This window comes from Mycetomoellerius zeteki, unplaced genomic scaffold (genome assembly GCF_001594055.1).
Source record: "Mycetomoellerius zeteki isolate Tzet28-1 unplaced genomic scaffold, Tzet1.0 scaffold426, whole genome shotgun sequence".
In the NCBI taxonomy this organism is placed as follows: Eukaryota; Metazoa; Arthropoda; class Insecta; order Hymenoptera; family Formicidae; genus Mycetomoellerius; species Mycetomoellerius zeteki.
Window position 1 is genome coordinate 319,975 of NW_017257421.1, and position 12,529 is coordinate 332,503.

The following is a 12,529-nucleotide window of genomic DNA, read 5'->3' on the forward strand; positions in this document are numbered from 1 at the left end:
AGTGCCTGGCTGCTACAAGAGCCGTGTTTGACAGATGCAATGCTTGTATTGCTGCAAGAGGTGCACATTTCGAACAAAATCTTCATTAAAAAGTTTATAAATAAAATAATTAAAATAATAAATTAAATATATTTTTTTCTTTTTTCGTGATTTCCTGCGAAACAAAGCAAAAAGGAGCATATGTCTATAGGACTTTTTTTCTTAGTTTTTTACTCCTCTACACGCTCCCGAAGTTTTGCCATTTAATTTGGAAACACCCTGTATATAGATTTAAAAATAATTTTATTTAAATCATCAAAATAATTATGTAAGATGCTCAAACTAGAATGTCGAAACTCTTTGCAATATTGTCATCAATGCTTAAGCATTCTACAAAATTATTTTCATGATCAAACAAAATTATTTACAAATCTGTATCTATCTAAACTTTTAGATACTTCAGCAAAACCGTTCTTCTTTGCGAGATCCCATTTTCTATACAATTAATACAGAGTACTTTGAATGCACGTTTCTTTGGCTTATCGCTCTGCTCTTATTCGTATATACAAAGTAATCTGAACATGTCGCTGCTAATAAATAATTGTACTGATTGTAGCGTGACGAGCTAAATTGAGCTTTCACTGACCTAAAATAACTGCACTGATTGTCGTGACCATGTAATAACCAATCGCACGCGCACCGATCCTGCCACTGAGCGATAGATCGAGCGAGCCAATAGCCGATATCAGACTCGAGATGATTAACGGCAGGATCAAGCTCTTGAGCATCCGCAGGAATAGGTCGCCGAGATAATTGATGTACATGATCTCGCGAGGCGTCCATTTCTCACGTGTGTTTCGCAAGATGATACCGAGTATCACTCCACCGACAACGCCGGCGACTGTCAATATAGTTAGCGCGTTATGGCTCAAACAAGCTCGCATCTTCTGCCCCTTAGTCTGCGGCCTCTTATTGGGTTCTTGGGGATAGTACGAACTCCTCTCCTTGATCTTGCCCTGATTCTCCGCCCCCGATAGCGGCGACCTGGAACAAATTGATAACATTTTCTTCTCTTCTTTATAAAACTCTTTCTCCTTTTATTTGATAATTTTCATTATAAACGTTCATGAGAATATTTCGTCGTAGCCTCATTATTTCGAATAATTCATTAATAATGAGTCGGTTTTGAGAAATGAGCTTTTATAATATTTTTTAAATCTATACGCATAAATTATTTCCGTTACGTTTGCTAATTCTGAATTTCGAGCACAAGACAATATATCACGAAAAGATAAGATTATTTGATATATATATATATATATATACAAACACACACATATTTAATTTAATTTAAAAGACAGATACTCTGCATGCACAGTCGACATGTAAACGTGTTGACTTCGAAATGATCACTGTAACAAACAGCAACAGATGCTCCGAGATTTATGCTCTGAGATTTTCCGCAGTGGACGTGACTCTTTTATGTTTTTTTCTAAACCTTGGAAATTATAAAACAATGACGTAAATTCCTCGTAATTTACGTCTATTCTTATATATAGTTAACAAGCAATGTAACTGTCAGTATAAATGCGTCAATTTCTCATCTATTTTATAGGCCATATTTCTTCCAAATTACACTAATAAAATCTTATAATAATCTCCCGGAAATTTTTAGTCACTTACGAAATATTCACAGATAATTCCAATTAATATAAGTCTTCAGTTATATAAGTCTATCGTCAGTTTTGAAAATACAAGATTTTTGTTTCTATTTATCGGGATTATCTCAAGTTACAAAAATCAAAATACAAAAAGTGTAGGCTTTAAAAATTCAAATAAAGTTTTTGCGAATTTTATTTATTCTTGTCACGATTTTACCCAGACAGCACAAAATATTTATAAAATATTTACAAAATATTTAAAATAAATCTTATAAATATTTATAAATATATATAAATAAGAAGGAACTTACAGCCACATACGCAGGTTGTTCTTAGCAAAGTCATATATTTAAAATTCACAAGTAAACGTTTCGGTCAATTTTTGATCATCTTCAGTATATATAATACATAAATGCGGTATGAATATAAAATATAAAATGCGACGTGAGGTTGTCAAATTCAGATTAAAAGTTAGTTCATGTTTCCCGAGAGAAAACGAATTAGGGCTATCAGCATCACTATTTATAAAATATTTACAAAATATTTATAAATATTTATAAGATTTATTTTAAATATTTTGTAAATATATTTTTGTGGTCTTAGATTGCACAGATTATAAACATTTATTATAAATATTATGAAATATTTATTGTAAATGTTACAGTAAATGCTATGAAAATACTTAATGAGACATTATAATCCAAGTAAAAAATACTTGTTAGAAATATTTATTTATATTTATCTATTACATAACATATTTAGTCTATATTTTAATAATATTTCGAATAAAGCTTTATATAATACGTGTAATATTTATACAACATTTAAAAAGATGAATATCAATAAATATTTATCATAAATATTCTGTGCTAACTGGGAAGAAATAAATTTTGCTTACCCTGTTCCATCAGCGTTCATAATACTCGCACCAAGAATATATAAAACAATTTATGAAATAATTATTAGAATTTATTTTATTATAGAAAATTAATATCTTATAATATCGCTAAATATCGCGAGTGGCATTCGAAATATTTTCATTATACTTCTTTCAATTTCAGAACAATCGTACTGTTTATTTCAATAATTAACACTTCGTTATGGTATGTGGGTCTGACATTAACGCTCAGTTTGCACGTTTCTCGATTGTTGGCAACCGCACTTCGCACGACAACGTTGCCATAACAATTTTGTTTTAATCCAAATTTATTGCATCTGACACTTTTCGGAGATCACAAGTCTCTTCTGCGGTTAACTGGGTACTAAACCACCAACTATTTCAAGCTGACAACGTTCCAATACTCCAATTCTCTGAAGCACACGAAACGCAATTTCAGTAAATCCACGAGGAAATGTACCTAAGAGCTAACTGCATAAAAAAATTCGTGCATCATGCAGAGAGAGAAAAGGTTTCTTTAAATTAAACAAATTCCTGCATTGGAATAGTCCAACCAAATGGATGTTTAAATTAAGAATGTGATTATTTGCATTAAAATTGAATTTTTTTGATTAAACAAAACAAGTTTCATTTAAAATTAAATTTGTTTCAATGAAATAAGTTAATATAAAAAAAACTCTCGAGTCCAAACAAATCTTTTTCTCTGTGTGTTAGAATTAGAAATGCAAGATATCCTCGATTTAAAATTGGAAAAGTAATACGATTATGATGATCGATTAGAATTAATTGATAACGATTTTGGACAGCAGAAAATCCTTCGAAATCTGTCGAAATCCGTCAAGGCGAATCGCCTTTATCGTGATACAGTAAATATACGATAAAATACACGGAAGTGACAGCATCCACGAGCTATATTCGTATGCAGCTGGTAAGAGACGAGAAATTGTACTGCGGATTGTCATCGCAGGCACTCCTTTACATTGCAACGATATGTCGGTTTCCCATTGGATAATGCTATGTATTTGTGCTAAGAAATGTATTATTATTATTACTTTATTACGCGTTTACTGATACAAAGCTTTTATGGAATTAAGCGGATCAAGCAAAAGCTTTGTCTTGCACTTATTGTTTATTCGATAATATAACGCAGGCGTAACTTTACAAAATATACGTGGGTTTACAAAGGTGTGTCATTACAAATTATACGTATCAAATTAATTTGTCGCATTAAAGTGCATACGACGCTTTCTCATTATTTTTTTTTATTAAAAGTCAAAACTTTAAATTGCTAATTTCTATTAAATTTCATACAATATTTTCGAAGAACGAGGCGTGATAAACTGGAACGCGGAATCGCTGATTATTTATAGATGAACCACATTTCGCACTATTCATCAAGTGGTATTTCCACGTGGTAGAAATAAATACGCCTCTCTATGCAATCACTTTTGTAATAACTCACGACTTTAGTAATAACTCGAGTGTCCAGCAGTTTTTACGGTGCGGTTTCAATACAAGATTTGTTCCACGCGATTATGCGTGTGACGGCATAAAAGGCAACAAAAAGAGATGAAGCGTGAGTTCATTTGCGTAGGCTAAAAGAAGGTATTAGAACAAATACGTATAATCTGTCAATCGTCTGCCTTACACAAAAATATTATCGTTGTAAAATGTCACCGACCCTCGGTGACGAGTACCTCGCACATGCCGCTGAGAAAACCGACCAGAGATACATTCGTCAGCATGAATTTTTTATTCGCGGTTGCGTCATCGATCAAGGACGCAGCTCGTATGTATCTAACGCTATTGTAGAAAGACGCTGTTGCGTCTTAATGCTAATGATCCCCATGCTAATGAGCGTCATGACGTCATTGGTTAATATAACATCGATAAGAGAGAGATTATGCGTTATCTTGCATAACGCATAATGCATAAGAAAATGAACCAATCAAATTTCTTTATTTCCTTCCTTTCCATGAAAAAACTCTTTTTGATTGGTTGATTTTCTTATGCTTTATGTATTAAGCGTTACGTAAAGGTACGTGCTTCAGCCTTAAGAGGATCCTAAAGCCGTTTTTGTTACCGATTAAATCATCATTTTTCTATAACAATTTTGTATTACTTTTTCTCTTTTACATATTCGAAAATCCTTTTCCAATATAGTTTTAAAATTTCGGAAAAAAACCGTTTTTTTTTCAATTTTTCCGCGAATTTTATCGGTTCCTTTCTCAACGATAGAAAAATTCATTGAAAAAATTTTTATGTGTTCGTAAGATCCGCCATATTTGCTTCTTTTCGAAAAGAAAATAATTGTAGTTTTCTTTCTACAATTTGAAAAAAAAAACGGTTTTTTTTTTAAACTATATTTCCCAGAATTAAAGTATACGCATTAATTCGTGTCTGTGAAGTGGAGTTTATGTTGAGAATGACAAAAAATTTTGAAATTAAAATCTTAAAAAAATGTTTTGTCGTTCTCGCATAAACTCCACCTCACAAACACGTATTAATGCATATTCTACTTTAATCCTGGAAAAAGATTTTCGAATCTGTGAAAGAGGAAAAAAGTAATTGTTATATACAAAAATTACGATTTAATCGGTAATACAGACGGCTTTAGGATCTCCTTAAATCTTGATTTTGACAATTTTGTTGGCTTTAGGATCTCCTTAAATCTTGATTTCGACAATTTTGTTGATGTGGAACGATCGAGTATCAGGTTACTGTAATTTAATAAGAGCAACGTTCGGAGCTTGCAGTATAAACCAATATGTATACTTAGCGATTAGTTCTCTCTGCCAAGTTCTTCCGAGCACCCCGAATCGAAGATCTTCCGGGTGCACGAGTCGTGAGTCGTAAGTGTTATATGTAGATCCGCGTTTATATATGATCGTAAAGCCAAAAATACATAGAAAAACAGTAAGTAAGGCAGTAAGACGTAAACAGTAAATTGTTCTACAATGTGCTCTTTGTTTCCTGTTTCTTGCTTTTTATCTTTTGCTTTTTTCCTCTTTGTGATCGACAGTTATATCTCTTGATATATGTTTTCTGTTTCTTGTGAAGTTCGTTAACGTTTATCTCGAGCAACAGAAAACGAAAAACGGAATAAGAGGCAAAAAGGCAAGATACAAAAAATAGCAAAAAGCAAGAAACAGGAAACAAAAAGCACATTGTAGAATAGGCTTAAGCGAATCGGTCAATCACAGTAGAAAACGTAAAGCCGTAATCACACTACTGGTTACCAGTTGCAATTCCCAGTTTTCGATTCTATTTTAGCCAATCACGGTGCAGCTTGTTCGTACCCGTTGCATCGTGATTGGCTGAAGTAGAACCGTCAACCGTAGGATATAGTAGAATGCACGATTTCTGATTGAAATTTCAGTTCGAAATTTCTTATTCCCTGTTCCTATTACCTGTGCTTTTCAATTGTGCATAAAGTCCCTCACGGCTCACGCCTATCGAAGCCATCTCTCCATAACTTATTAAAATTTCATTATCAACGTGGAGTGTACAGGAAACCTCGGCCTTATAAATTCATTAAATATATGATTGCTATACATATTATATATTTACCCTTCCAAGATATATTGTGAAAAACTGATATTTCAATTACGTATGTTTTTTAAGTTTAGAATAAATTAATTTTTTAATTTCGCCATCAATGGCTGTTTGCTCTAAAGTGACCTTTTTTATGACTCTGTTATTATTATATATTTTATACATACAATATTTTATATATTTAGTGCAAAATGGATTCACAATTAAAAAAATTTTTTTGCATTTATCTCCATCTAAAAGATATATTGAATATTATCAATTTTTATTTACTGCAATTTTAATTGTAGGTATAATAATTAAAGACAATGAAAATTGAGGTATGTGTCAGAAACACCCCACGCGATTAATTACGTCAGAAAAATAATGTTTAAAAAAAACCGTGAATAATTTACAAAACAAACACGAGGAAAAGGAGCGGTGTTACGACAAAGTCCCAAATTAACGAAACCTTCGGCTGAGCGATAACGATGGAGAGCACGATAGTGTGCACGCGACGTGGGTGTTCGTCATGGATCGTTTCGCGGATGTTTTCATTATTTCCGTCTCTCACACCGAAGTTCCGGCGCGAATCCGCGCCGATACGGAATATTACGGGGAGGGGGGAAGGGGGGGAGGAAGATCTTGGCCTACTTTTGCGTCCTTACAGACGAACCGACGGGTATTTTTATCTTATCTCATCCAGAATTTTGTAAATACTCGAAACGACTGGACCGGGATTTTTCCATCAGATTTCGCAACGTGATATTCATCACAGCGGGAGTATAATTTAAGTTCTGCAACGAATGAGAACTTCGAGGTAAACGAACGACGGCGACGACATATTAATTGTCCCAGTTAATCCGTCAATAGCGCGACACTCGGATGCATAACGTCATTCGCAGATGCCGAGTGACACGATTGGTCTCACGTGATCGTTGAAAAACAATCCGGACCCGCGGACAGATGGGAAAATATCGTCCATGAGAATTAATACCGGACAATAACGATAAAGCCGTCCGTTTCCGGCGATTCTATAATATTGTATACTTTTGCATCGTTCTTTTTTTGCGCAGTTTTATATTACAGTTAATCGACGGCGCTCACAAATTGCACTGAATACCGGGTTAAAGGATATCACCTTACTCGTCTCGAATAACGTGTGCAATTGGAACCTTTTTAATTGAACGAGTGACGGAAATAAAAATTTTTACGGCTCTTGAACATCAAATGGTATCGTACGTATTTTGAAAAGTTAAAATCCGCGATCGGTTTGCAGAGCCAAGAATATTTGCGAAGACTACGCTATTAAAGTGACCGCAACTAATCAAAATAAATTAGCGTGGAAGGATTAAGTTTAAAAGTGGGAATAATAAGTAGCCGCAATTTGTTAGAAGAGATTAGCGTGAAAGAGAGAATTAAGCACATAGTTAGAAATGAGAATAATAGACTAATTGCGCCGCCGCTCTCACGCTCTAGTTTTTTATTTCTCCCGAATATAAAGCGGAACAATGAGCGGATAAATAAATCAATAAGATAAACATTAATTAGATTTGAGCTGTCGCAGAATGGCACGTGGTATCGTGCTAAATATTCAATGCCACGTCGTTGGCTCGGGTAAAAGTTCCAAAATTATCTTCGGCAAACAACTTGTTGAATACGCTTATGTAAGAAATTGCACACTGATGCAAGATTTACGATACAGATAAATCTCTCTTCTTTTATTTCTCTCTCTCTCTTTCTCTTGTTTATTTTGAAAATATGTCATTGGATGTGAGTCTAAAAGGATTCTTTATAGTACTCGTAATCTTTCTTGATGCTTAATATTTCATTCACAGAAAAAAATGCATAGGGACAAGGAAAGATATATCTATAAAGATAAAGTTTGTTGCTTTGCAAATATTTGCCTCGAATTTTAACGTCTCGGTAAGATTATTTCGAGTATGCCGTAACTGTCGTACTTGAGTGCGTGTCAGAATAGCATCTGATTCTAGATGTTATACGGTCGACAGATAAAAACCTTCATAAAAACGCATCTTTTGACTTTTCTGCCTTTACCGTCTAACCTTCTGTATTTGAATAATTAGCACGCAAGCTATGGTAACCGGTTTTGCATGTATTATGCGTGTACATTGTGACCGACATCTTCACGCATGATCGGAAGACAAGGCTTTGATGAAAAGCGAGACAGTGAGATGATAGAAGGAAAGAACTTCTTTCTCGATAATCTCGCTAATTATTGAGAATTTTATTCTAAGGCATCGGTTATTATGGATTAATAACGATACGAATGCAAAGATCATTAAAAGCAATGATAATTCTGCGTAAGATTGCTCACGCAATGTCAAAATAAACGAAAACGATACACGCCTAGTTTGCTAAATCAAATTCTATTGCGACAGCGGCGATCGCACGAGATACGAAATAAACTTGCAGTTATAGTTTAGTGCGAAGCATGCATTTCCTTATCAGCAATAAGGATAAACGTGTGCAACTTCTCTATCACACAGCTTCGCATTCGCGATGATAAGTACATTTCATTGGCGCGTTTCCACCGGATATGTCTCAAGTTTGCATTTTTTATTTAATTATAAATCAACGACGTAAATTTTGTTAATCAAATATTTTATCTGTACACTGAAAAAAAATTAAATTTTAATAAATATTTGTTTGAATAGTTCGAAGTAAATGTTTACTAAACGTAAACATATATTTATTTAATACAAAAATCATTAATTTGATATAACTATTTTTTTTATTGAGTAAATGTTTATTTACTGTAATAATGTTTATTCCAAAAAATATGTATTAAGATTTAGTAAATTTTTTTAGAGAAATACTTCTTTGTAAATCTATGTTTAGAGCGGAAATCTCCTCTTTTATGTTTTTATAATCGAGAAGTCTCTGTCATTGAACTTTTTTGAAGGTACAATTTAAACGATCCAAGTAGGACGAGTCACGTCAAAGTGACATGAAAATGAACCATTTACTAATTGAACAATGACCTTTAGTAGTTACTTTGAAGCCATTTTGACGTCATTTTGATATCAATGATTTATATTCTACTTGGAAATTCACATAATAGAATCTGTTATAATTCTTTATGGCATGTAGTACTACAAATAAAAAATATTCTACTTGGAAATTCACATAACAGAATCTTTTATAATTCTTTTTGGGGCACGTAGTATTACAAATAAAAGTACTATAAATAAAATTTTCCTGCAAATTGTAACCTGTGTTGTTTAAAAGAATCGCGAGGCGCGCCCCGACGAGATAAGAAGCTCGTCAACAGCTAGCACCACCACAGAAGCTGCATCTTCGCAATTCCCATTACAATTGATCATGATTTCTTATGCGCTGTGCGCGCGGACGCATATCGTCGTCTTCTCCCTCTGTTCCTTATCACAAAGAACGGGCCTAACAATGATTTAATGAGCAGCCGCCGAGCACCCGCTGTTGCTATTATGGAATTCTGTCAATGAATCTCGTTGCCGCTGAATGCGATATATGACGTGGCGTATAATGGATCAACTGCATATATATATGCATATACACACGCAGGGTGACTTCCATTCACGGCGCGAGTACCCGCCGTAGAAATGCGGCTTGCGATTTTTAATGGCGAATCGCGATAAAGTCGTGATGATTAAATTAAGTAAAGTATTGCGTCTCAATTTTCTGACTCAGACTTTACATATGCAAATCAAACTGTTCATGTATTATGTATTCATGAAAACTGTATTAGGTATTCTGTAACATGTATTATGTATTAGGGGAAACTCACGATGTACTATGAGATAAATGCTTTACATGCCTCTTTTCCAATCTTATAATTTATTTTCTAATCGCTGAGATATTTTTTATTATGACAGAAATCTTTCTGCATTTTAATATTAAAAGACTGTAATTTATTATTTATTTTTATAGTATTAAAATATTACTTTTAGTACTTCAAATAAATAATCCATTATTATCTTTCAGTATTAAATTAACTGGATTATTAGATTTCTGTAAGAGTAAACGTCTAAACGATTATTAGTAGTTTAGACGTATTGCGTATTATGATAAAATATGCGGTATAACGATTTTAATCGCTTCAGTGTTTGACGTTTACATGTTTTATCTAAATTATAACTATTATTGAATATATAATTAGTATATCATTAGCCTCTACTATGATTAGATCATAATTCTTTATTACGATTTAATCATTAAACAGCAAATATAGAGTTACAACCTATCCATGGAAGTAAATGATACATTAATACATAATTAGCTTGAAAACGATTTGAATCGTCGTAACTCACGCATATTTTATTACATGATTGTCGCGTGAGCCAAAAATATCGCGGAAATTAAAAAATACAATTAGAAAGAGGAAAAAAGACATGCAACCCACGTGGTATTGTCATGAAAAAAATTGAGGTTGTTCCTCCTACATTATGTATAATTTATTAACAAAATAATTTATTTTATAGTTTTTCATTGGCAGAACTAGTGCGCACTCAGTGCACATTAAAGCTGTTGTACATTATTCTAATCTAAATGTAAAAGTAAGATATATTTCAATTGATAAAATGTCCAATGTTTATTTTATCAAATAGTACAATAAAATGTATTGAATATTTCGCGGTTTAATTCGTTTCTATATTTTTATTAAATGTACATCTATACGCCGATTTGTACAACGATTTTAAAGTGCACTGAGTGCGCACTAGTTCTGCCCATGAAAAACGCTATAAGTTAAGCTTAAAAAGTGAACATGCAATAAATCAATATGAACGATTTTTGTTTTGCCATGTGACAAGTGTATACAAAACGATAATAATTCTTAGAATTAAAAGCTATAAACAATATTTAAGAAAACCTGAAAAATAATATTAATCAACGGATTTGCAAAACAATTTGCGAAATTATATTTTAAATATTAAAACATACATTCGAGTTAATAACATGTTTATGTGAAGAAACTGTCTTTTAAATCGGTTCTTAGAATTGTCATTATCAAAAATTGCATGACACTTTACTTAGGAGACACCAAATTCCAAGAAGAATTGGGTCAGAAGATCCAAGTGGCAGAGAACAAAGTTTATTCGATACACATGTCGCATATGGTTATCAGTAACTGATGATGATAGCTCATCATAATAAAATGTAATTCGTTCCAAACAAATAACCAACTAATTGTGTCAGAATAAGTAGAACAAATCTTTGAGAAAGATATTTGCCCAGATAGCAAAAAGTCCAAAATCTTTAATTTAGACGTTTTCAAGATGTCTTTTTAAAAAAATATCTTTAAGACATCTTTTAAGCATCTTTAAGATGTCTTGTGTCCGCCTAGCACACGAATGCAGATTTGATCAGGTTTAACCGTTCATTAATCAATCGAGTTATTTACAAATTATATGGGTAATTGTTAAAACCTGAGAATAAATATTATAAGTAGAAATAGCGATATCTCACGCGATAAGAGAGATCGTACTTACAGCTCGCTTGCCACTTCCATGATGCGCTTCCTGCGTCCTGTGTGTTTCAATGAGAACCGCGCTCGGCAATCGTTTACATAGAGCGTTCACTTCCAGTTAGCCGGAAGCGGCGGACGTCCCGATGGGGAAGAGACTCGTCGGAGCTGGATCGTCGAGGGGCACTAAGAGCGAATTTGCCTGTCTCTCTCTTCTCCCTCTATCCCTCTCACGGATCGCCGTTTCTTTTTTCCTGAATAAAATGGCACGTCCAAGTGATGATGCTCGCGGCGCGATTTAAGCCGAGAGGGATGAGACGCGATGGAGGACGAAGGTAAAAGAGGTCGAGGATGCGCGCGTTGTTGACGGGGATGAAGGATTAAATGCTCCAACGTTGATTGGCGCTAATCCCAAGTCTGATTCTCTGACTTCCTCTTTCTTCCTCCCACTTAAGTGACAAACAGAATTCTCGGTAATTTCTACGTTCGCGGGTATGCAGAATTCGTGGAATCGCGGTTCAGGCCGATCGGAAACTGACGCATGACGTCGTCGACACGAGAGCGGCTTAACGGCGCGCGCGAATTGGATGGACGCTGGGTATCTCGTTAGCCAGGAGAGGATGTATGCTGATGGGGCTCTCAATCTGTGCCACCTTGGATGGTACGATTAGCTATGGCGATCTCCCCCTACGACGATCTCTTCCTGCCGCTACCGGCTAGTCTATCATCGCGATGTACTGTCACGAATACGCGCGCGCTGTGTATGGCGACTACGACCCCATCGGAAGCCACCGGCCAGGTCCCTATTGTTTGTCGGCGGTTTGTCCACTCGATTGTGATGATCCACCGATACCACACACGGCAGGGCGAATTCTTCACTCGTTTAGGCTCCTGCTCGACGTGCCTCTCGCTCTAATAGCAGACCTTCCCTCCGAGAATGACTTCTCAGCGCTAATTCTCTTTCTAGTCTCTCTCTCTCTCTCTCTCTCTCTCTCT

The 12,529-nt window shown here is 34.5% G+C and overlaps 1 protein-coding gene across 1 annotated transcript in view; it reads right to left on the reverse strand.

The window, feature by feature from the left end:
• Window positions 1–12,523, reverse strand: part of LOC108726552 (excitatory amino acid transporter 1) — an 18,225-nt gene extending 5,702 nt beyond the window's left edge. Inside the window, 2 exon segments of the mRNA XM_018454201.1 lie at window positions 626–1,023; window positions 11,559–12,523. Of these exon segments, the coding sequence (XP_018309703.1) occupies window positions 626–1,023; window positions 11,559–11,578 (418 nt within the window). The 5' untranslated portion in view covers window positions 11,579–12,523.
• Between the last annotated feature and the right edge of the window lie 6 nt (window positions 12,524–12,529).